General features: G+C 57.2%; 1 protein-coding gene across 1 annotated transcript in view; it reads left to right on the top strand.

Moving 5' to 3' along the window:
- The first annotated feature begins 4,760 nt into the window (after positions 1 to 4,760).
- The window catches only part of DISP3 (dispatched RND transporter family member 3), a 41,427-nt gene continuing 20,759 nt past the window's right edge, over positions 4,761 to 25,428 (top strand). Inside the window, exons 1-3 of the mRNA XM_081144044.1 lie at positions 4,761 to 4,913; positions 22,952 to 24,038; positions 24,947 to 25,166. Of these exons, the coding sequence (XP_081000170.1) occupies positions 22,955 to 24,038; positions 24,947 to 25,166 (1,304 nt within the window). The 5' untranslated portion in view covers positions 4,761 to 4,913; positions 22,952 to 22,954. The remainder of the gene's footprint in view (positions 4,914 to 22,951; positions 24,039 to 24,946; positions 25,167 to 25,428) is intronic.

Raw genomic sequence — 25,428 nt, 5'->3', positions numbered from 1 at the left:
CAGAGTGGGAAGGGCACCAAGACCACAGTGTAAGTTAGAGCCAACCTGGGGCCATCGTCTGGGTCTCCTGACTCCCCACCTACCTCATTCCCCATTGCCGCTCACTTCCCCTCCCCTGCCAAAGAAAAGGGGGCCCACGGGCAGCATGGAATCTCCCTCCAGGGCTCTTTCCATGGAGAACACACCAGCTCCCATTTATTTCCAGCTCCTCTGTGCCACTCACTGTGCTTCTGCATAGCATCTTCCTCCTCAGGGAGGTGTAGTCACTGTCCCCAGTTTACAGGTGAGGAAATGAGCTCAGAGACATGAAGGGATCTTCCCAAAGCCACAAAGCTTGTATGTGACTGAGCCAAGATTAAAACCAGAACTTCTGGGATATTTCTAACCTCTACCTTTTAAGCCAGTCCTAATAATAGACCCTCAGGGAGTCCGAGCTAAAGCCCCTACCCTGGAGGCTATGTCGCTCCCACACACAGGGACAGTCCTTGGCTGATGCCACACTGTCCAGGTCTCTGACAGGGTCCTGCTCTTCCCTGCCAGCACTTTGGCCCTGCTATGTGCAAACACCCTTGAGTCCTAACCCCTTATTGACAGCCTCAGCAATCATTGGTCTTCTCCAGATGTTGGGGTCAGAGCAAGGCCCCTAAAACACGAATGGGAGATGAAGGGGTCATCTCGTTGGGGGAGGATTATGTGGCAGCGTGAATGTTGATGGAGCTGTAATTGGCTCCCTCTTGCAGAGCCAGGGCTTCTGCAGGCCCAGGCGCTGGGGCTAATTGTTGCAGGCAATTAATAACTTGGATTGTGTTCACTCTGGCACAGGCTGCCTGCTTTCTCAGAGGAGGCAGGCAAGGCTGGGAAAGGAGAGCTGGGCCCGGCTGCTTGCAGGATTCTGGAGGAGGCAGGAGGGAAGGGCTGCCATCTGCTCAGCCTCCCCCAGGCCCTGCCTGCAGCACCCCATGCTGACCTGGCCCCATCACCTTTCCCTCTCTCTCATCTCCCAAATTACTGTCCCCTCTCCCCTTCCTCTTTGTCCCTAAACTCACACTTGCCTCCTGAACAGAGCACCAGGAAGAACAGGGCTGGGAGGAGGAAAGATGGTGACTTGGGGAAGCTCAGGACTGAAACCTGGGAGGCCTGGGTCCAACTCCAGCTCATCCACTAACTTGCTACATGACCTTGAGTCGGAGGTGCGCTCACCATGAACTTGGGCAAGTTTCCTGAGCTCTTTTGCATCTATTATATCCCATGAAGTGCAATCAACCCTGAAAGTCATGGAAACGGGGACTGATCATTCTATCATAATCTCTCTGTGTAGAACCATAACTATATAACTCTCTCTATCACTATATATGTGACTAATTGTCACCTATAAAGCCGTGCCCCACCTCAGCGGAAGCAATCGCTGCAGACACGTTATAAACAGAGGTCATGATACTCCCATGTTGCAGTTGGGGAACCTGAGTCTCAGGGAAGTGAAATGACTTGCAGGAGGTCATACCAGTGGTAGAAGACGCATAGAGAAGCCAAGCTCCGTTTTGTAAATCTGAAGCCCTTTGCAGCCCACCTCAGTTCACTGGCCTCACTCACTGGCCAAGAGCTTCAGAGTCAGTGTGTAGCTGATGGAAGGCAGGTGACTCATCTATGCGACTGCTCTGCTCCCTGATGCTGGGATGAGGAGAGACCGTCTTAATCGACTGTATTTTAAAAGAGAAACACCCAGCCTTCCCCATATGCTCTTCCCCTCAGCTGCTCAGCCATCTGGTGGGAGAACTTGATTTGTTTACTGCCCCCTCGCTGGGGCTGGGGCCAAGAAGGGAGAGGTGTTATGGACGCCGCTAGGCCATCTCCTCCCGGCAGGTAAGAAGGAGGCAGGGAAGGGGGAAGAGCAACTCGTAGTTATATAGAGCTTGGTCTATGCCATGCACTGTGCTAAAGGCTATTTTTGCACTGAGATGGTCTCATTTAATAAACTCTTTGTAACCACTACTGTGAGGCAGGTACTTTTACCTTCCCCATTTTATAGATGAGATCACTGGGGCTCAGCGAGGTGAAGTGACTTCCCCAAGGTCACACAGCTGGTAAGGGACGGAACAGATGTGTGGCTTTGCTGGGAGTGGTGGAAGCCATGCTGAGCTCAGAGGCTCTACTTCAGAGGCAGTCGGAGACAAAACAGAAATAGAAATAAAGGGATGGGAGCTAAGGACAAAGCAGCCCTTTGTAGCTCAAACCCCTTACAAAAGACGGCTTTTCAATTAGTCGTGAAGACAGAGTGCAGGGGAAGCCGCCTATCGGCACCAAAAGGCATTTAAATCAGGCCCAGGAAGAGCTTCCACCAGACAGCTCTGGAGTGGGAGCCAGGGGGGATATAGAATCTTATCTTCTGTGGCCTTTTAGTCGGCCGGGCCAATCATTTGGCCACTGGAGTCATCTTTATTTAACATCTGGAGGTAATGGAGGCTTCAGGGGCGTGCCCTCAGGTTGGGCAGGGACCTCTGAGCCCAGGATTCCCAGGCCCCCATAAACAGGCAGCCTGCAGGCAGAGCGGGACTTAAAGGGAAGGGAGTCGGACGATGAGGCCCCAGGAGGAGGATTCTCATGACTTGCCATCCCCGCGCCAGCTCCCGCTGCCACCACCGGTTCTACTTTATGGCAGGCATATTTCAAAGGCCCAGTTCCATTTGCATTTTTAAAACCTTGCTGATGGCCTGGGAAAATTGCATTTTTCCAGTGTTCGTGGGCACCACACTCCTCATCTCCTCCCCCACTCACAGGGCCTCTGTCTCTACACCCTCCATTCCCAGAAGGTCCCCCCTCAAGGGCAGAGCAAGCCCAGCCCCTAATGGAGATCATCTGGAGGTCCCTGGAGGCCAGAGAGAGCTCCGGGGAGGGTGTCGTGAAGGTGGCCACAGCTGTAGCCAGCTGGGCGGCATGAAGCTGGGACCCCAATCCACTTAATATGGTTCCCAAAAGAGTGGGGGGGGGCAGCTGTGGGTGGAGGGGGGCACGGCACCATGGGGCACATCAATGGCACTCCCTGTGGGTTTGTCAGCCTTGGAGGAACAGTGCAGGAGCCTTGGAGAACTTTGAGGGGGCTCTTGGAGGCAGCCTTCAAACCAGCTGAAAAGAGTAAGCCATTCACCCAGCAAACAAAGCCCTCTGCTCTCAGCTGGGCTTGGGAACACACTCTGTCTCCTTACTGCTCCCTTTCCCTGTCCTGCCTCCCACCCCTCCCATGGCTGCACATTCCCTGCCTTCCCTCTGAGATGCCGAGGAGGGACTGGGAGTTTGTGGGGCGGCGCTGTTTCTCTGTACTCATGTCAGATTTGGCCTCTGGTCACGGGGCGGTGACACATACACTCTCCACCTCTCGTCTCTCTCTCTCCACCTTCACAGCTCAGGGTGGCACCCTTCATGCCCGGAGCTGCCCCCAACCCTGTTTTCCAGGCCATCCCGAGCTGCTAGGAGTCCCCTGGCGGGGACTCCTCTGATGACCCTGAGCACACAGGGAGTGAGTGCTGGGGCAGGGACACTGGCTCAGGCCATTTGCTTCTGCACAGATGAGCTCTCAAGGCATCCAGGGTCATAAATACCAATGTGTCCAGTTGGCAGCCAGCCAGTGGGTATGGCTCCTGGGGACTTCGCACCAGAAAGACAGAGCAGGAGCTCCACTGAGCACATTGAGGTTAGAGATGCTCCCAGCTAGGGTTTCCTTTTTTAAAAGGAAGGGCTGGGGAAACTGACATGGGCTGAGCATCTGCCTGTCGGTATGGGCCTTGGAGGTTCATTTTAAGACTCTCCCACGTTCTTGTTTCTCCCGTAAGCTGGGAACTTCCCGAAGGCAGATTGTGTTTCACCCATCCCTCTGTCTTCCCTGTTGCTCCCTCAGCACACGCTCTGTATGACAAACTCCTGGCTCACCCCTCACACAACAGTGGCAATGGCCTCCCTTCTTTCTGGCTTCCCTCCTCAGTCCTTCAGCTGGGGGCTGGCAGCTGGTCCTTTTTAGAGGCATCCCCCTTGGCTCTCCCTGGGTGACACCAGTGCCAATGCCCTCTGAGCCCTGATGGAGAGAAATGGGCCAGGCACTGGCCGTGGCTCCCCAGCTGCTTCTTTTGTGGTCCTCTGGCCAGGGGATAGAGAAGGATGCCGGGTCCTGGGGCTGGCATGGCTCTGGGTTCTGGTGCCAGAGAGGTGAATGGAGGAGGGAGGAAGGGACGGTGCCAGGAGCCTGGGCTTGGCAGCTCCCTCCGGAGGAGACCCAGGGATGCCCTCGAATGTCCAGGAGGCTGATGACCTGCCAAGGCTGCGTGGACTAGGCGGGAACCTAGGAAACTCGGGGGAGGGGTGGGGGGGGGGCCAGGCCTGAGCCCTTTGCAGAGACGGGAACCGACCCCCAGGGGTCGCTGCGCCGCTCGCAGCCCCAGCCGGCCGGCGGCGGGAGCCCGGTTGTACCACCGGACGGCTCCCGCAGGGGGGGCGGTGGCCGCGGCGGCGCCTGGCGGCGGGCCCCGGGGACAGCGGTGCGGGCGGGGCACAGGCCCGCTCCCGCCGCTTGCGCGAGGTTCGGCGGTGCGGAGGCCGGAGGCGCGGGTGGCTGGGGGCGGGGCGCGGCTTCGGAGCCCGCCCTGGACACCCCCACACCCCGTGGTAGAAGCCGGGACCCAAACAAAGGCGGGCGGCGGATAAAAGGCGGCGGCGCGGAGCGCTCGGGGTAGCGCGCTGGGGACGACCCTCCGCGCCGCTCTGTGCGCGGCGGTGCGCTCCGGGGCGGAGAGGGAACGCGGGCCTCCTGCGCTCCCAAGAGCCTTTCCCTGCGACTCCCGCGAGGGGACCAGTCCGCACGGCGGGGTGGCCGCAGTCCCCGGCCCCTCCGGCGCCCGCGGCTCTGCCCGCTCAGCGTGGCCGCCGAGGTGAGTGCGACGGCCGCTGGGCGCCGTCGGGGGCTGGGCTGGGGGCTGCACCGCTCGGGGGAGAGGGGCAAGTCTTGCGCGCCGCCCCTACCCCGGCCTGCGCGGGGGGGTGTGAAGTTCTCCCGCTCCCCAGCCAGCCCGGCTTGCGGGCCTCGGAACCCAGCGCCCCGGGAAAGCCTGCTGGTGGTGGGCAGAGCCCAGAGCTTGCCCCCCGCGGCCGGTCCCCAGCTCGGCACCGACTCCCAGCGGGCCCCGGCAGCCTGGCTCTGCACGGGCCAGGTGGGTGTCCAGAAAGCGCCAGGCTTCCGACCTCCTGCCCCCTGCTCCCTGCTCCTCGCGGCGGGGGGATGACTGAGTCCATAAAAGTTGAGCATCAGTCCCAATCCGCCCCGTATCGGGGCTTTTGTCCGGGCTAGAGCGGAGGGAGGGCGCTTCTGCTGTCAGCGGGACCTTTCCCGCGTGCCGGGGCCCGGTTAACCGGGCCGCAGGTCCATGGGCGCGCGAGACCTCCTGGGCGGACCGGGCGGGGATGGAAGCCGCGCGCTGGGGGTGGAGGAGGGGTGGGCGGCCGGCAGTGGGCACCGAGGATCGGGAAGGTTTCTGGAGCGATCGGTGCCGAGTCCCGTGAGCCAGCCCCGCCTCTGGGGGAACTTTTCCCAACTCCCCAGGGGGCGGGGCTGGGGGGGGGGCGCGCAGCTAGGCTAGGAAGGCGCCTCCTTGGAGGCTTCCTTTCCGGGCCCCCCTCTGCTGGGGAAGCCGACGCCAGCGCCCCGCAGCCCCTCCTGGGTCTGGGCGCAGATCCCCTCCCCTCCACCCCCGGGTCAGCACCGCGGACAGCGCCCGGGGCGGCCTTGGGCGCTCAAACCCCACGAGCCCACATGCGCACCCATCTGTGTGGGGATCACGCAGATCTACAGGCCACCCGCAAACAGCCCCCACTCAGATTCATAGTCCACTGGCGCAAATACACATCCACCCACAGTCCACACGATCCACGCACGGAGGGGAAGATGCACAGCACGTGGACAAGCACAGATCTTCCCACAAGCACCAGCCACCCGGGCAGCATCTTCCGCTCCAGGTCCTGCTGCCTCCGGACACCTGAATAATCCTGAATCCAGAGCTCACTGCCGCGTGCTCACAGGGATACCCAGTCAGTCACAGAGCCCCCACCACACACACACACACACACAGACACGCACCACACACACAGTCCTGCTCCTTCCGGGGAGGCAGAGCAGACCCGGACCCTGGCAGGAACCAGGGCGGTTGCCAAATGGAGGGAGGAGGCTCTGCCCAGTGGAAGCTGCAGGCAGAAACCCAGCCTTGCAGAATCTTGGTTTTAGGCTCTGAGCCCCTCCTTCAGACCTTACTCCAGACAGATCTACAGCCAGGGCCTGTGCCCCCGTCTCTGCATCATTCTTCGCTTGCACTTCCTGTGTCTTTGTTTGCCTGCTCTGTTCTCCTCCCCCATGTTTATCTTTCACACACAATGCTCCCTCTCTTTTTTTGCCGATTCCAATTCCTCCTTGCCAGCCACCTCCACTCTCTCCCCAACTTGCCTTCAGTCTACTCCCATGTGGGTAGAGCTGACTCTTAGGGGGAGCTGACTCCATTCTCCTGGCAGATCCTGCACCCTTATTCCCCTCTTTGGAAGTCTGACACACGCCCCTTTGCACCCATGGCCTCAGCAGCTTCTGCCCCCTTTCCAGGAAAATTTCCAGGGCCAGATGTGCCAGAGTCCCCACAGTCTCTCCCAGGGGCCAGGACTCCACAGCAAGCAATTCCACACCCACTTCCTGGGGATCTGACCCTTTGACAATCTGACCCCCATGCCCTGGCTTGCCCTTTGACACCACTCCTGCTGTTGCCCTTAAAATCCAGAAACTAAGTTGAAGGAGGAAGAGTGTGATGTGGTGGAAGGAGCTCTGGAGTGCAAGTGGGAGGCTGGGAGCTAATCTCTGCTTGGCCACAGAGCAGCTGAGCCTCAGGCTTCCTGTTTGTACAGGAACAGGGCAGGTTGAAGTGACCTTCAGGGTCTCTTGTTGGTCCTAATAATGTGGGACATTGACTCTCTCATGAGTCTCTTGAGTGTGGGTGGATTGAATATTGGGGTTCTAAACCCAGAGGTTATGGTACCTTTCCCCTTCCTCATAGCACCCACGTCCTGTCCCCTAAACAAGGGATGTTCGCATGATTTCTTTTATAGAACCAGAAATGGCAAGTAATTTTCTTGAGGTCACACAACTGAAACCCAATCTCCATTGGGGCAGGCATTGATTCTACTGTCAGTGTGTCCTCTGTATGAACTACTGTTGCTGCTGGTGGAAGCTTGGTGAATGAATGAGTGAATGAATGAATGGAGACTTAAACCTGGATCTCCTGAACCCCAGAGCCTTGGGATCATGGTTTAAGCCCTTTTCTCTATAGTTTAGACATACTTCCCTTGTTCCCTCATCTCCGTTCCACTCTTCTGGTCATTCAAAGGCAGATGAAGTTGTCTAAGGCCAATTCTGATTGTAAATACTCACAGAGAAGGGACTAGCTGAGAGCAGCTTTAGAGGCCGTGCTTGGTGAGTAGGGGCTTGGCAATAAGCCCCAAGACCTAAGACTCAAAAATAGACTGTCCATGGGCAGCTGGCCAGGATCTGAGGCTGGGAGAGAAGACAGTCATCCCTACCATTTGGCTAAGCAACCACTTTCCACGGCCCCATGAGCTGGGTACTGCAAAAATCAACCTTACAGATGAACAAAGTGAGATGCTGAAAGAGGAGGTGTTTCCCTAGGGACAAACAGCCAGCCCACTGTCGGTCATAAAAATAGGCACCAAAAATAGTGGTGGTGGTGGCAACGGTGGTCCTTAATGGCATTGATGATGGTAGTGTTGTTATGATTGGAAGTTCAATGGTTGGCCTCTGGTTCCCTTCCCCTTCTTTGAAATTGTCTCCCATGTGAACCTCTTATACTCCTCCCCCTACCCAAATATGGAGAAACTGAGGGCTGGGACAGTGAGACAGGGGTGCCTGGTGGTCGGTTAGTCCCGGCTGAGGAAGGGGTCTTGTCATTAGGATTCCTCCTCCTCCTGCCCACCCTCCCCAACCCGAGCGTATCTGCCTGAGGAGCAGTGTCAAAGTCTGTCAAAACACCCTTCCTAGCTGGGTTCCAAATGCAAAGCCCAGGGACAATAAATAAAGAGCGTGCTGGCCCGAAATAGACTTACAAATATGCATGTTTTCCCAAAGTCCCGTTTCACGGGCAGACAGTGCAGCTCATGCCCCGGCTTCCGACACAGACTGGAGGCATGGGCGCTCCTGGGACCAGCCCAGGGAGGGTGGCAGAGCCTCCCCCAGCGAGCTCACTCCGAGCTCACTCCCTGCTTGGCCTCCAGAAAGCCAGCCGGCCGTGCTCCCCATTCCTCACCAGCTGGAAGGTACAGGGCTGGGAGAACTTCCATTACTACGTGTCTGGGTGGTAGCTCTTCGGAAATGGGCACCAGACAAGGCTGATGGCCTTGGGTCCTCTGCCTTCTAATGGGAGCAGTAGGCTAGTAATATCAATACTGATAATAATAGCTCCATCTGTTGAGTGCCTACTATGTGCCATGTGCTAGACATTTAGACGTCCTATCTCATTTAGCCTTGCAACCACCTCATGGCATATGGACTGTTATCCCCATTTAATAGATGGAAAGATCAAGGCTCAGAGGAGCCCAGAGGTTTCCCAAGGCCACAGAGCTGGGAGAGGCCAAGTTGGGATCAGATTTTGATCTGCATAAAGTAAGAGCCCCTATTTTGCCCAGTACTCTGCATTATTTTATTTATTTTTACTTTTTAATCCTAATCCAAGGATATATTTGTTTCAATTATTGATTTTAGAGAGAGAGGGAGAGGGAGAGAGAGAGAAACATCAGTCAGTTGCCTCCCGTACGCACCCCAACCAAGAATCGAACCTGCAACCCAGGTCCGTGCCCTGACTGGCTATCGAGCCCGAGGCCTTCTGGTGTCCGGGAGGGTGTGCCAGCCGGCTGAGCATTATTTCTGGCATTTGTTCGTTTGCCCATTCATTCATTTTCATTCATACAACAAATATTTTTGGTGTGAAGAAACCCATTTACGTGATAGTTTTCAAAGCATGTAAACTCCTCTGCCTCCTGGGTCAGGGGTGAAGGGCGGTACTGTCACCTGAGTTTAGCTCTGGCCATCTCTCGTTGGCACAAGATGGGGACCTAAGACTTCTGAGCTAGGACGGGAACTGTGTGCATCTCGGGTCCTGTCCCCAACCATGAGAGCTGGGAATCTTTGCCTGGGGGGATGGGCTCAGGCTGGAGTCACTGGGAGGCTTGGACCAGGGCTGCACGAGGCCCCTGCAGTCGGGGAGGTTATTTCAGGGAGGGCAGGTGAGTTGCCCAGCATCACACAGCACGCTGGCGGAGCCTGACCTCAGAATCCCCGACTGGCATGCGGGGAGCCGGCCTGGCTGCGGGGGGTGTGAGAAGGGACCAGCGAAGGGGGCTGACCCGCGCAGGCAGTAAACCCGACTCTTCCGCTGGCTTCCGCGGCCCAGGCCCTCTCCTCCGCATCCCCAGCATCGAGCCTGGCCCCAGTGGCCTGCCCCAGGTCCCCACCTATTCGTCATCATGAACAACACTAGCGAGTACAGAGCATCTGCCATGTGCCAGGCTCTGTGCTAAGCGCTTTACGTATATGAATTGATGTGACCCCACAATAGCCCGGGGTGTTCTAATTCCACTTCACAATGGAAGGGCCTGAGGCCGGAAAGATTGACTCACCGCCTGAGACCGCACAGCCGGTGAAGAGGGAGCTGGGCCCCAGAACCCGCCCCCCCCCAGCAGGTTTACTGCGGGGAGGGAGGTTTGGGAGCAAAGCCAGGGAAGGAAGAGCGGACCCACAGCAGCCGGCTGTTCATACCACACCCGGCCTCGTCCTGCTGGCCAGCCTTTGTGCCCGCAGAAGCCGTGTCTCTGCCAAATCCTGGAAGGAGGAAGCCCGGGCGGGGTCTGGGGCCAGCCCCTAGGGCCACAGGGTCTCGGTATTTCTCCCTGAACTCAGGGGAGACCGCACTAGGCATGCAGAACCCCGGGCATGCCCTTGACCCTGGCATCCGCTTCCTCCAAGGGAACCCGAGTGGGGACCTGGACAGTTTGGATAGTGCCACTGGGTGGCAGATGACCGTCTTGCTGTCTGCAGTGAGCTCGACCATTGGAAAGGAGAAGGTGGTGGGGACAATGGGAAGGACTGACCTGGATTTAGATGCCAGGGGGAGTGAGGAAGGTCTCTGATGGGGGTGCTCTTGGGAACCAGGGAGCTATGCCCTGGGAGACGCGCCCAGAGGTTTAAAAAGCTTCTCCTTCACCCCCACCCCGGTGTCTGCCTGAGCAGCCCCACTGTGCGCCAGGCACTAGACACGCAGAAGTGGGAAAGCCTCTGTCGCTGCCCCGGCACAGCTCCCCCGTCTCCCATCCCCGCCCTGGGACCTCCGCCCCAGCAGGGGTGAGGGATAAGTGACGGCTCAGCCTGACCCCCGCCAGAAGTGGACGAGGGACCCATGTGTCCACTGGGACTCGGAGGACATGACCCAGGCAAGTGGTCACTCCCGGGTCAGGAGGAGAGTTTCCCAGGGGTGGTGCCTGCGGTCCACCTGGGTGTCCCCCGGCCGATGCCTTGGTGGGAGAGGGGTGCAGTAGGGAAGACTCATCCCCGCCCAGCCATCTGCCCAAAGCATCCGCCGTGCGTACTGGCACCTGGACGACGCGTCCTTTGCCAAACCATGTTAATAAAGGGGACACGAGTGCCAGCTGGAAGCCACTCCCGCCGAGAAGGAGAAAGTGTGATCTGCTGGTCTCTGGCGAGGCATGGAGCTGGGCCCGCTGTGGCAGGCGTGTCCCCGCGGTGCCTGGGGCAGAGGGCTGTTTCCCTCCTGTGATGGCCTCTGCACCGTCCTGGGGGCCTCTCACGTCTGAGCCGGAGGAGTTCTGCAGGGTGATCGCCCGGAGGGAATGATGGTCGTCATAATGGCCAACAGATTTTGAATGTTTACTACCTGCCAGGCACTGGGCTTAGAGCTTCTGAGGTGTCATCACTCCGTCTCCGTGCCAGCCCTCAAAGAGAGGTGGCATCATTATATCACTTTAAGGATGAGAAATGAGAGGCGCAGGGAGACCGAGCCCCTTGCTAGTGAGCAGTGGAGGTAGGACTCAAACCCAGGCAACCTGGCCCCGGTGCCGTAACCACGGCCACCGTAAGGCGGCTGAAGCCCACACTTTGACCTTTCTCTTAACTTGATTTGGGTCTTTAAAGATGAGTGTGACGGAAACCAAAATACCTTTTGGATCCTTCAGTCACCTGGGTAATTCGTACATATGGACTTGAGCGGCGTCCCAGTTGGCTGGGTGACTCGGGTTGACCATTTGCTCCTTGGCTGTCAAGCAACCGAGCAGGTCAACGTTTTCAGATGTCCAGATGTGAACATCTGACAGACTGGCAGGCCTTTGCTGGCGGCGATCCAGATGTTTCCCCTTTTCATTCCTTGTAGACACAGCTGGGATTTGCATCCCTCTGGACATGCTGGTATGTGGGAAATTCCTAGTTGAAAGTATTGCTGGTTTTATTTTATTTTGTTTTATTTTTATATTGATTTTTAGAGAGAGGAAGGGGGTAGAGAGAGAAAGACAGAGAGAAACATCAATGTGAGAAAGAAACACCGACCGGGGATCGAATCCGCAACCCGGGTATGTGCCCTGACCGGGAATGGAACCCGCCACTTGTGGCGTAGGGGACGGCACTCCAAGTATCAGAGTTTTTGCGGGTTTTACAGCATCTTCTCGTGACTTCCCAGAGGCGGGATGTCGGCTCTGGCTCCTCTCTGCGATCCAGGCCTGAGAGGCATTAGGCTGAGGCAGAGGAAGGTCGGGCTTTGGGAAAGGCAGCAGGTAAAGGAGAAACCCCCTCCCCTTCCCCCCCCAGCCCGGGAAGCGGGACCCAGACTGGCTGGCGAAGAGCCTGCACGGGCCCTGCAAGTGTCTGCCTGTCCGACCCCGTCCTCCAGAGGCCTGGAGCAGATGGCTCCCAGCCGCAGAGCAGGAGCTGGGCAGGGGCATTCTCGGGCCTTAGTGAGCGTGAGAACGGACCTGGGTGGGAAGGTTCCCAGAGCCTGGGGGGGGGGAGTTCAAGACCTTGCCAAGTTAAGGGAATGAAGACTTAACGGAAAGACCTTCCTGTTAAGGACTTTCTGTAGCAAGCACCACCCAGTGAAGGATTTAAGACTGAGTGAATGAATGAATCGGAAAAGGTATGAATTGGTGATTGGGGCTCATGGACTTTGACAGCCAGGGCCTTGATTGGGTGGAGCCAACCGGACTCTATGTACTGACAAAGGGAAGGGTCCTGTTCTTGTCCCCTGGGACCCCCTTCAGCTCAGGGTCAGGGAGAAATAGTCTGCACCCCACCCCCATCCTGTTCTGCAGGACCTCTGGTCACCGGGCCTCTTCGGCTCCTGGCCATGGCAGCTTTGGAACCCAGGTGGCTGCAAAGCTGATGGAGGCTGCAGCCTCCACACCCTGAGAAATCTGCAACCCTCTTCACCTTCCCAGCTGCTCCCCTGGCCCTAAGTCACCCCATCTTCTCTCATGTCACACTCCTGTGTCTGACCCTTTGGAAACTCCAAATAACAGAACTTGGAGGTACCTGAAAGCTCATTGAATCCAGCTCTCCCATTTGACAGAAAGGCAAACCGAGGCCCAGGGAGGAGAAAAGACTTGCCCAAGGTCACTAGCAAATGGGGGACAGAGCCCCACTATTGTGGAAGGATTAAGGAGGTACCCACTGGATGTAGGATAATGCTGCACCTTTGAGCAGGGTGGGGGTGGGACAGGAGGGGCCTGGGATTCTTGGGCCCAGGTAGCTTCCTTGAGTCTCTCCTGACCTCTGGGGCCAAGGACAGCAGTTCTCAGTTTCTGGGGTCCTGAATCTCCCAAGCATTTTATGGGAAAGGCAGCTGAGTTGAGAGGTGGTACTTGGGGATCTGCTCTCCATCCCAGGCCTTCTGTTTTGGCTGCTCAGCTCCAACCCTCAACCCGTGTCCCCGTAGGCAGCTGTACCATCACGGAGGGTGGGCTGAGGCTGAGGGCCCATGTCAGACACCCCACCCTGGCAGGGCCTCTGTGCTGGCCCCCGGTGCCGAGGGGTACTGAACGCACCTCCTGGAGACCCCTTCCCCCTCTTCCCACTCTGTACGCCTGAGCTGTCAATCAACAGCGTAGCCAGGACGCCCTTCCCCAGAGCCACGGGCCTGTGTGGGCACCGAAGGTGCGTCTCTACCTGGCCCCCCAAGATGGTGAAGTTGGGTGTCAGCTCCTGATGCTTCTTCTTGGCCCCCTTTCCTGGAGCCTGCCACACAGCCAGGGCTGTGCCTAGACTATGGCCAGAATGACTCCGGGGCAGACGCTGTGTGCGTGTGTGTGTGCGTGTGTGTGTGCGTGTGTGCGTGTGTGTGTGTGTGTGTGTGTGTGCGCACGCACCAGCGAGGTTTGGGAGAGCTGGCTCTAGAACTCTAGGAGTTTTCAAACACGTAAGAGTCTAATAAAATCTAATATAGTGAGAAGAGTACTGAGCTGCTCAGAAACCAGGTTTAAATAAATCCCTTCTCTTACCTTCAGTTTTCTTCTTTGCAAATTGGAAATAATTCCTAAGGCTGGAAACCCTGTAGGAAAATGACCTGCAGGCTGTGAGATGCTGCACAATGCAGCAGCATCCGGTCCCCAGGATGAGGGGATCAAGGACAGGAAGAGAAGTGCCTCTGCCTTGGGGACACGAGGCCTGAGCAGCCTCTGGCATCTCCTTGTCATGCTCCTTTCATCTGGGGCTGGTCTCCTGGACCCTCCACAACCCAGGCAGCAGGAGCTGGGGGAACCCTGCGTTCTCAGAGGGGGAGATTTTCCCTAAGGCTTCTCACCTTTCCAGGTTGTGAGGCTGGGGTTACAGTCCCTTTCCAGAGCACCCCCCACCCCAAGCCAGTCGTGGTGGCCCCCTGCGGGGCTTGGTCACTTTTCATTAAGTGCCTTCATTTTTTTAAATATGTCTTTATTGATTTCAGAGAGAGGAAGGGAGAGGGAGGGAGAGTTGAAACATCAATGATGAGAGAGTCATTGATCGGCTGCCTCCTGCAAGCCCCCGACTGGGGACGGAGCCCGCAACCCGGGCATGTGCCCCGACCGGGAATCGAACCCAGATTGCTTGGATCCTAGGTCAGTGCTCAACCTCTGAGCGCCCCCGGCCAGGCCATTCAGTGCCTTCTTATCTGTTAGCTCCCAATTGACCTCAAGCTTCTCTTTGGTGGTGCCGGACCCAGGAGAGTGTTGCAGCATCCCTGGCCCCATAGACGGGGTCTGGGTATGCGGTGGGGAAGAGAAAGATCATGGTCTCCCAAGCTTTTCCCAAGCTAAGGCCTGGCAGGCGGCCACCTGCTGTGTCCCAGCGAAGCCGACGGTATCCAGCACATGCTAAGCCAGCAGTTCCTGACACTTGGGACAGCAGGACCCACCCTGTGCCCCCCCCCCCCAGTTATACAATAGCTTCTGATTAGAGATGAGGAGGAGCCCACTTTAGAGAACATCTCTCCCCAGATGGGGGACGACCCATCCAGAGATGTTAAGTGACTTGCTCTGGGTCACACAGCAGACTGGTGGCAGGGCAGGTCCCTACTCTCAACCTCAGGGGGTCACTGGGCTGCCCCGGACACCCATCCCCTGCTTCCGCCTTCCCTGGCTCCTGAGCCTGAGCTTCCAGGAAGAGCTGGCCGGGCTGGATGCAGAGATGCCGGGGGAATTGTTTTACATATTTGTTAATCGGGTCTCAGAGAGAGAGAAGGGCCCCGAGCTCATCAGCCAGGAAGGAATCCAATTTGGCTTTTATGGCCGTGGTTATTGGTCTTATTTTGCTGGAATCTTTTTATTTTTTATTAACGCAGCAATCTGGGGGCTGGGGAGCTGGTGGTTGGCTGCTGGGACCAGTGGGTCCTCTGGGCTCACACAGACTCCGGTCACCGGCCAGGACTTGGGGCTGGGGGTCGGGGAGAGGTGGTGGGAGGGGGCGGCCTGGACAGGGCGGCCAAGGCGCACAGTGGCAGTTTTCAGGAACCTCCTGACCCTTCAGACGAGGAGTGTCTGAGGGGCTGGCAGTATTTCACTAGTTCTGTAAGCATTGCTGGCTTTATTAAGCTTTTATTGCCTTTTCCTCAGAGATACAAGCCTGCTTGGTGGGCGCCAGGAGCCAGGCCTGATGGGTCTGGGCTGTGAGGCCTGAGTTGTGTAGGCAGAAAGGGGTGGGGAGGGAGGGCAGGAGTGGGTCACACAGCAGGCTGGTGGGGTTCCTCTTGCCAGTGGCTAAAGGGATGGGCTCTGACTCCCACATGCAGAGGCTCAGGTCCCAGCTCCACCCCTACGAGGGGCCTCGTGGAGGTGAATCTGGACAAGAGGTGACATTAAGTAAAGTGCTCAGTGCTGGGTGGGCACACAGAATGCTCAGTGGGTGGATAGCACCCCGCCCAAGCCCCTTGCATGGGGCCTGGCAGGTAGTAAGCAATTGGCCGCCTATTTTCTTTCACTGCCTGGCCCCTCCCAGGGGAGCTGGTTGGCAGATCTGGGTGGCCTGTTGTGTGTCCCCTCCCCAAACCCCGGAACATAAAGTCCTGTTCCTGGCCCAAATGTCATCATTTCTCTGCACTGGCCCCCTTGGCTGGGGGAAGAGGCTCCTTAAGGTGTGAGCCCTGGACACACATCCAGGAGGCTGAGTCCATGCCAGTGCCAGGTGCAGCCAGTGTGAGCCCCACTGGGGAGAAGGTCACGGGCCGGACCACCTGCTGGAGGAGACTAGGAAGGGGGAGAACGGTCCTGACCACCTGCAACAGGTCACCCGGGGAGATGGTGTAAATACAGACCCCTGCCCCCTCCCCAAGCCTGACTGGCCAGATCTGCCGTCCGGCGCAGGCATTTGTATTTTCACTAGTGCACCAGTGACTGGTCGCCGTTCCAGCCCGAGGGCCCACGCGGGACAGGATGAGAGGCAGCTCTGGCTGACATATAGACTTGCTGTGAGCCGGGGCCTGGGTCGGGCCTCTTCCCGGCTGCTGTGACTCAGCAGGTGGGGCACCACCGTCCCCGCTTTACAGATGAGGAAACTGAGGCTTGCCCAAGGCACCCAGCTAGTGGCAGAGCCTGGGTGTGAACCCAGGTCAGTCTGACTGCAAAATCCATGTTAGCTCCCTCCTCCCCGCCCGGTGCAGGCCCTGGTGCTCTCAGAACCTGGTGTCCTCCAGTGCTGGGGGCCAGTTCTGTTCCCCTGAGCCCACTAGCCAGAGAACACATGGGACAGGGGACAGTCACAGTGGCTGTTGTGACCATTAACGTTGGTTCCTCTGGTGCCGGCTGGTTCCCGGGTGATATATTGACGGGAGCAGAGCTTGTTTGCCTGATATATATGGTGCTGCTGGGCTTACGAGTCAGTGCCCACAGCTTCCTCACCAGCTGTCAGCCCGGGGCGGCCAGCTGTCCTTCAGATGCTCCATGCCCGCAGCCTGCTGTCCTTTGAGAAATGAGGGTCCTGGGAGGACCACCACAGAGCCCCTGCCCAACTCCTCCCCTCTCCACCCCCACCCTGGCTCCCGATCAATAAGCCCAGATCTTCTTTGGTGGGGAGGAGCGTCCCTCTGAATCTCCTGCCCTCTGCTTGCAAATTTAGCCCATGGGGATGGTGTATTCCTTGGGGGACAGCAGGTCTGAAAGAAATGCCGAGACCTGAGTGATTTCTGGTCCTATGGGGATGGGGTGGGCTTGCTGAAGGGCAGTGGGCTTCTTCAGTGAGTACTGACATCTCAGCTCTCGGGGAGCTCAAGGGCTCCTGGGAATGGTGAAAACAGCATGGGCTTTGGGTCGGTAGGCCTGAGGTTCAAACGTTTGTTCCATCCTTATTAGCTGTGTGACCCCAAGGGAGTCACTTAACCTCTCTGATCGCTTTTCCTCTGTAAAATGGGGATGCTCGTGATGCTCCCTTGCAGGGCTCATGTGAGCACGAGAGGGTGGGTAGAGTACATGCACATGGTGGATGCACAGCTCATTATGTTATGACTCTGGGACCCCAGAGTTCCTGCATCGAGCTAGTTGAGCTCCTGGCTTCCCCCCACCTGTGTGGTTTTGCCCCAGTTTGACCTCGATGTCTTCAACCCTTCTGCAGCCTCCTGGCCTGAGCTGGAGTGCCCAGGCCTCCAAGAAGAACTTGGGGTTCTGGGTGGCAGGCACTTAGCCGGGGCATCTGAGTGGTGGCAGATCCTAGGAAGATGGGGACTTAGGACAGAGCCCTCCTCTCCCCCATCCTTCCTCTCCCCTCAGGTGAGCTGAATTCATCGAAGGCCAGGGCAGGAAGCAGACAAGGACATGGTGTCCCTACACCAGCGTTCAGGGGTAAATGGAGCCGTTCAACTCAGAATATCTCCTTTTGAACTTCTGCGCAATTTCTCAGCCCAAGGGTAGAGGAACCAAAGACCCCAAGATGTTTTCCCAGGAGCGGAGCTGAGCCAGGGAGGCAAACACCCCGAGACAGGAGGAAGAAGCTGATGAGCTCCTAATTGCCATTAAATGACATATACATATACGTATTTTAAGTCGAATCTGCATGGCTGATGTGATTTTGCGGATCACCTTTTAGTAGTCTGGCTGGAGTGGGAATAAAGAAGGAAGGGATCCGTCACCGCTGGCGGGAGGGTTGTAAACCGGGCTGCCGGCCGGCTGTGCGGGGGCCGCGGCCCCGGGGGCTGCTCTGGGAAGCGCAAGGCGGGCGGGAAGCTGGGGGCGTCTGAGGCCACACGCCTCCCACCGAAGCCCCGTCGTGTCCAGATGGGCAAGTCATCTGGCTTGTGGCTTGAAGAATGTCCCCTTCCTTAGCCCTCAACGACAGCTTCCCTTGGGGTGGCGAACGCACAGTAGTGTACAGATGATGTCACAGACTTGTACGCCTGAAACCTGTATCACTTTATTAACCAGTGTCGCCCCAATACATTCAGTAAAAATTTTTTTTTAATAAATTTAAAAAATCATTCCCCTATTTTGGACCTTTGGGTCCACATGTCATCTTGTGTCCAGCAAGTCTGGTTGTTCCCTGGGGCTAAATTTATTTTTAAAATAAATTAAAAAAATCGTCCCCCTATTTTGGACCTTTGGGTCCACATGTCATCTTGTATCATCTTTGGGTCCAGCAAGTCTGGTGGTTCCCTGGGGCTAAAAGCTCCTCCCAAAATCTGGTGACGGAGCCAACCGAACACTCCTTCGAGCCCAGAGCCCTGGCTCTGCCGCTGAAATATGACCTTGGGTAAGTCCCTTCTCCTTGCGGGGCCTCAGTTTCCCCATCTGTAATGAAGGACTTGGGCTGGATGTGCTGATGTGTCTCTGGGCCCCGTGGGCTGGGATCTGCCTCCTGCTCGTTTTAAAGACCCCTCCCTCCGTCACGGGAACAGGAGATTCCACGCTCGCCCACCCACTGGCACTCGCCAACTGCTGTCTCCCGGGGCCCCTCTGCTTCCCAACCAGGATCTCCCTGCTGCCACCTGAGCCAACAGGGCTTGCTTTCGCTCCTTGGAGGACAGGACCCTCCTCCCACGCCTGCCATGGGAGCTCCTTGAAGAGTCAGTCTGTTAGCAAAACCTCTTCCACACACATGCACACACATTCTATTTTTAAATAGCATTTATTTCTGGTTCTAAAAGTAAGACTGTACCTGATTATTGCAGAAATAGTGGAAATAGGCAAGTATAAAAGAAAATTAAAATCGCCCATTATCCTCCCAGAGATAATCCCTTTAATGGTTTTTAAAAAAAATCCGTATCTATGTGGCTTTATTTTTTTCTGTGGTAAAGTTGGGATCATGCTGCAGATGTGACTTTTGAGTTGCCCCAAGCCCGGCCCTTGAACCTGGGCCAGGTTCTTCGTTCCGAGGCTCCCCGGGGTCTGCTGTTGCCTTTTAGGCGGCTGCCCCACTTGCTTTTCCTAAGAGGAGGGGACCTGGTTCTGCAGATGAGGGTCCACCTAGGTGCGTGCCCCTGGCAGCCCAGAGTTTAATTTTGACCACCTCTGAGTGTGAGTGTGACAGGCAGAGGCACAGACAGCGAGAGAGCACACATGCCGATCACTGAGCAGGGGCCCACGCCAAGAGCCCACCCAATGGGAGAGCATGAGGCACGACTGATCGTAGCCCCTTGTGATCAGTCCTACTTCAGGCTCCTTTCTGAGCCATGACAGGTACTGAAGGAGCTACCCTTAGCTCCTTTCCATGCAGCAGCTGGAGCTCCACGCTAAGCTAATCAATTCCTGTCATTTGAGAAAGGAAAACAAACTCGAGATTTGCAGCCCATCCAGTGAGGGGCCTGGGGAGGTGGTTGTCAGCTGAGGCATCAGCGTCAGACTCTGCCCACCGGCGGGGCCTTCCTCGGCTTGGTGGGGTCTCTCAGATGATAGCCACCCTCCTTGGTCTGCAGACTGGGGCCTCTTGGAGATTCTGGGGGCGCCACAGCTGGAGGGACCTGGGCCTTTACCCTAAAGAGGAGACAGCGTCCCAAGAGGGGACGGGACATGCCTAGGGACACAGACAGTTGGTGGCTGAGCCAGGTCTGGAGCCATGTCGCTTGACCAGCAGTGTGGTGCCACTGCCCACATGGCAGCTTTTCTTTTCAGGGGTGGAAGGAGAAGGTGGGCGTTCAGGTGGCGGGGGGGGAGGGATGAGAGACGAAGAACCCAAGCCCACTCCCTGCTTGTCCATTTCATGCTCTTCGGGGTCCTTCCCCCTCAGGCAGGAGAAACCATACCCTGCCACATGCTTTCATGGTTTGGTGTCTGACTCCTCTGTCCGTGGCAAAGCGCTTTCTATCTCATATATAACCCGGATTCTTCAGAGATTCTGTTTCCTTCCTTCATTCAACAAATACCTGCTAAGCACTGACGCCTCCAGGATTACTTTAGGCCATGGGAACCCAGCAGGGAACGTGACAGCCAAGTCCCTGCTCCCTTGGAGTTCACGTCCACCCAGCTGTGGGGCTGTCACACTGGATGGCAGAATGGCTGTGCCCAATTTTCTGGTCACTTGAATCCAGCAAATGCTGCTCCCAGGGCATAGGGTCACATGCCAGACAGTTACTACTGCTACGTAACCAACCATCCTAACACTTAGTGATGTATGACAACCACTGAATCATACTTACGGACTCTGTGGGTCAGGACAGAACACAGGAGCAGGTGGCTTAGCTCTACCCCACGGTGTCTGGGCCTCGGCTGGGAAGACTTGAAGCCTGGGGATTACCCTATGACCGGGGGCTGGAATCAGCTGGAGGAATCTTTACGCACATGTCCAGGGGTTGAGGCTGGCTGTCAGCTGGGTTATCAGCAGGAGCTTCTACATGTGGTCTCTCTGCTAGCTTGGGCTTCCTCACAGCATGGTGGCTGGGTTTCCAGGATGAGTGTCCCAGGAGAGCCAGGTGGAAGGTGCATCTCCCGTTATTACCTAGCCTCAATAGTCCCAGAGCACCACTTCGGCTGTGGCTCACCCAGGTTCAAGGGGAAGGAATGCAGGAGTTACTTCTTGATGGGAGAAATCTCAAAGTCACATTATGGGGAAAGCATGTGGAAAGGGAGATACTGTTGAGGCCACCTTTAGCAAATACAATGTGCCATGTGGGTTTTGAGGTCACGGCCTTTAGGGAGAAGCAGACTAGTAGCTATCATTTCTGAAGCACCTACCAGGCACTGTGGTCAGCCTCTGTGTACATTACCCTTCCAACACCAATGTGGTGACTACCATTAGCCCAGTTTTTCAGATGGGAAGACTGAGGCTCAGAAAGCTTAAAAACTGCCTGCCCCAAGTCACACAGCTGTGTTTTGCAGCCTTCTGTCTGCCTCCAAAGCCATAGCTCTTAACACTGACTGTTCCACTGCCTCTCCCTCTCCATCCCTAATAATCTTTACCCACCAGCTAGGGGGAAGGGGGTGTTAAGATCTGAGAAGGCTTCTCGGCAGAGGTGACACTTGAGTAAGGCCTTTAAAGATGCTTTAGATTTGGACACCTGGGAAAGGGAGAGGCATTCCTAGTGGAGTAGCAGTGGGATAGAGGGGCCCCCAAGTCACCCAAGGAGAGCTGCTATGACAGACACAGAATCCTGATCCTGGCCTTTGACCCCCTAACACACTAACACATTGTAAACTTACACCCTGAAAGGCAGGCTGAGGTGGATGGACTTGGTCTCCAGAAAAGGTGCCAAAGTGGCCGCTGCCCCCTCCACCGTGTCACCATAGGCTTCCTTTGAAGGCTGGGAATGGGGCCCAGGCTCCCACAGGCCCCTACGTCCCACCTCCGACCTCCATGTGCAGACTTGGTTTTGCTCTTTCGAGATGGAGTGAGTCAGAGCCACCTCTGGCTCACACTCAGGAGTTTCTGCTAATACGAATCAGGCCTCTGCAGTTCGTACTTCTTCATCAGGCTTGCTCTGGGGCACCGCAAAGGGGAAGTTTAATTATTTCATTGATGGGAATCGTGCATATTACAGGAGCAGTTCCCACCCCTTCCAGGCTTCTCTCCCTTTCAAATCTGCTGTGCCCTCTTCCTCTCCCACCCACCGTCACACCCCTTGCTCACTCTGCTCATCTGTTTCCCTATTTGAGTGTCTGTCTTCCCCCACCCAGTCCCCCTCTCCTCTCTGTCCCTGATCTCTCACCTGTCCTGTCTCTTTGTCTCTGTTTCCCTCCTTCCCCTCACCCTCTCTTCTTCACTTTCCCTGAGCTACCGGCAGCCCCCCCCTTCCCGGACTGACTGTCTAATTGAAATGAAGCATTCCGGAGAATGTTAATAGGAAAGACAGCATTAATTAGCCAGCTCTGGCATAATTAGCTTCCTTCTCTCACTGCCTGACATCTAACTCAATAATGAGTCTCTCTCCATTCAGAGGGCAGGCAGGACAAGGGGGACAGTCCATGCCCAGGGATGCCAGGAGGCCTCCTGCCTTCAGGCCACCCTGCTGGAGTCCTCAAGCTGCCCAACCCTGCCCTCTCCTGCCAGGCCCTCCTGCTGCTTGTTCCCAAGGCTTGGGGAGACAGATGCCTGGCCCCTGCCCGTGCCCAAAGGTTTGACGTTGCTGGAGCTGCATGTTAAGTGGTCTGAGCCTGACAAACAGTGGCTGCAGCTGCAGCGTCCCACCGAAGGGGTGGGGAGGTATTGAGAGTTCTTGAGGAGAGCCATGACCCGCATCTAGCCCTGGCACAGCTGCATGGGCAATGGCTGGGCACATTACACTCCCCGAAGGGCAGCAAAAAAATCTGTTTATGTGACATAAAATAACTAATGTACTACACAGACACAGACTGCAGAATGCTCCCACCCTGGCCCCTCCTCCCTACAATCGTGTGAGGCAGGAACGGCCACCTCTCATTTACAAAGACTCTGAGCTCCAGAGAGGTTCACGGCCTTGCCAATGTTCACACTACCAGGACCCCAACAGGGCCCGTCTTGTTCCAAAGAGCATGTTCTTTCCCTTCTACATTGATACTTCTAGAAGGTACTTTATAGTTGCTCATCAAATAACAATAATTGCAGCGGAGTCACACACCTCACGTTGGCCTTGAGTTCTAAAATCAGAGAACGCAGCAAAAACTGGGGGAATCGTGCAGAGTCAGAATTTCCCGCGACTCTCCCTCCCACAGGGAGGAACATCTCTTCTGTTGGCAGTGGGGCTGGGGCTCTCCTTTTTCTGTGGCCTTGAAAGCCACGATCTAGTTGGGGGGGGGGGCAGCGATGCACAAATAGGATTTTTCTTTTTGCTTTGTGCACATGTGGTTGAGTTCGGCTGAGTTTAAATGCCTGCGGGAAGCAATTCCATTGTAGTATTTGTACTTGGGTATGATTGGGCGGGTGAGTGCCCAGGGCTGGGCGACTGCAGCCCCGGCCTGGTCTGCTCCCTCTCTGCAGCCTGCTGACTCTCTCCCTTTTCTGTAGGCGATGGACTCGGAGGATGACCCCTTGTTGCAGGATGTGTGGCTCGAGGAAGAGGAGGACGAGGACGCAACGGGTGAGGCCTGCAGGAGCGCGCAGCAGCCCGGGCCCCAGGCCGGGGCGGGCGGGCAGTGCTGCTGGCGGCGCTGGGCCCTGCCCCCGCGGCCCCCCGCCTCGGGCTTCTGGAGTACCTTGGGCTGGGCCTTCACCAATCCGTGCTGCGCGGGGCTGGTGCTCTTCCTGGGCTGCAGCATCCCCATGGCCCTGTCGGCCTTCATGTTCCTCTGCTACCCGCCGCTGGACATCGACATCTCCTACAACGCCTTTGAGATCCGGAACCACGAGGCCTCCCAGCGATTCGACGCCCTGGCGCTGGCGCTTAAGTCCCAGTTTGGGTCCTGGGGGCGCAACCGGCGCGACTTGGCCGACTTCACCTCGGAGACGCTGCAGCGCCTCATCTCGGAGCAGCTGCAGCAGCTGCATCTCGGCAACCGCTCGCGAAGGGCCGCCCGGGGCCCACGCGCCGTCCCTGCCGCGCCGCCCCGGTGTGGCCCCGGCGCGTGGTGGGACCCCGCCCCCGCCCGGAAGCCAGCAGCCAATCGGAGCAGGCGTCTTCGACGTGATTCCACCCTGGCAGCTATGGCAGCCAATCAGAGTGAAGTTCCGATGACTCAGGGGCTGGACAAGAGTGGGCGGAGCCGGGTGAGGACCCCGCCCGCCGTGGCCAATCAGAGCCGCGCCCGCCGGGGCGCCTCGCGCTGGGACTACCCGCGCTCGTACGTGAGCACCAACACGCAGGCGCACGCGCACTGGCGGATCGAGCTCATCTTCCTGGCACGTGGCGACGCCGAGCGCAACATTTTCACGAGTGAGCGTCTGGTCACGATCCACGAGATCGAGCGCAAAATCATGGACCATCCGGGCTTCAGGGAGTTCTGCTGGAAGCCCCACGAAGTGCTCAAGGACCTGCCGCTCGGCTCCTACTCCTACTGCTCCCCGCCCAGCTCGCTCATGACCTACTTCTTCCCCACCGAGAGGGGCGGCAAGATCTACTACGACGGCATGGGCCAGGACCTGGCGGACATCCGCGGTGAGCGGGCGGCTGCGGGCGGGGTGGAGCCTGAAGGAGGGGTGGGGGGGTGGGGTCAGGGGGCCCTGAAGGAGGTGGGGTGGGGAGGGTGGGGGAGGGTAGGGGGTGGGGGGGCCGGGGGGGCCTGAAGGAGGCGGGACCGCCTTTGGGGGGTTGATTGGGGGGTTGACTCTTGGCTCAGGACTTCAGAGGCTGGGAGGAGGGCGGGGAGGGACTTGGCTGGGAGGCGGAGTCAGGCTGGAGCGGAGCCCCGGGCAGGCCCGAGGGCCACGCGGGGAAGGGTTGGCAGCAGGGCTGGGTGTGAGATGAGATCCCAGGCTGGACGGGAAGGAGGTTTGGGCGCTCACCTGGATTGAGAGTTAACGCTGTGACGAATGAGAGAAAGTGTGGGGCGTGAGGTTGGTTAAAGGGGAGGCTGGGTGTGCTTAGAGAGAACAGGCGGGTAGTCAAGAGGAAGTTTAGGGGAGTGGCTTGGGTTGAAGGAACACCAGGGTGGGATTAGTTGGAGGTGAATTAGGGATAGGACTTGAAGGATGGAGCAAAGCAAGAGAATGGTTGTAGGGGTGCGGCTTAGGTGTGTCTTTTAAGGGGGGCATGGGCAGGGTTCTAGGCAGGCAAAGGCAGGACTGCAGAGACTGAGCCTTGGAATTAGCTGGGATTCAAACAGCAATAAAAATGTCAATTTAGTGGGAGCAGCCTGGCTGGCAGGGCTGGGACTTCTCTAAACCGTCCCTCTGTCCCATTAGGAACAGTTAGCTTGAGGGGCAGTTCCCCAGTTCCTTAGAAGGGGTGAGGTGCTGAGAAGAGTAGGATGACCCTGAAGGAGGGCTGGTGGGAGATGACCCACTGAGCTCCTTTACAGCTGCACCCCCCCCCCGCCCCCCCCTCCCCCCGCCCTGCACCTACAGGTTCCCTAGAGCTGGCCATGACTCACCCTGAGTTCTACTGGTACGTGGACGAGGGCCTCTCTGCAGAAAACCTCAAGAGCTCCCTCCTGCGCAGTGAGATCCTATTTGGAGCTCCCCTGCCCAACTACTACTCTGTGGATGACCGCTGGGAGGAGCAGCGGGCCAAGTTTCAGAGCTTCGTGGTCACCTACGTGGCCATGCTGGCCAAGCAGTCTACTAGGTAGGGGGTCCAGCCACACCAGTATGTGCCTGCCCATGTGTATACCAGTAAAGGGTCATATTAGAGTAGGGAACTGGTTTCCAAGTCCTTCTTTCTCATAAGCCCCAGATCTTCCCTGCAACCTTTTTTCTAGGAAGTCTTTCTTCCCGAATCAGGGCAGAGCCAGATCTATCCTCGCCATCTCTCTGCCAGGTCAAAGGCTCCTTTTCTTGATCACCCCTAGTGGCTAGTGAACAAATAGTGGAGGAGGTAGGAAATACTA

This window comes from Miniopterus schreibersii (genome assembly GCF_964146895.1).
Source record: "Miniopterus schreibersii genome assembly, chromosome: 8".
NCBI lineage: Eukaryota > Metazoa > Chordata > Mammalia > Chiroptera > Miniopteridae > Miniopterus > Miniopterus schreibersii.
This window is presented reverse-complemented; position numbering and strand designations above follow the sequence as displayed.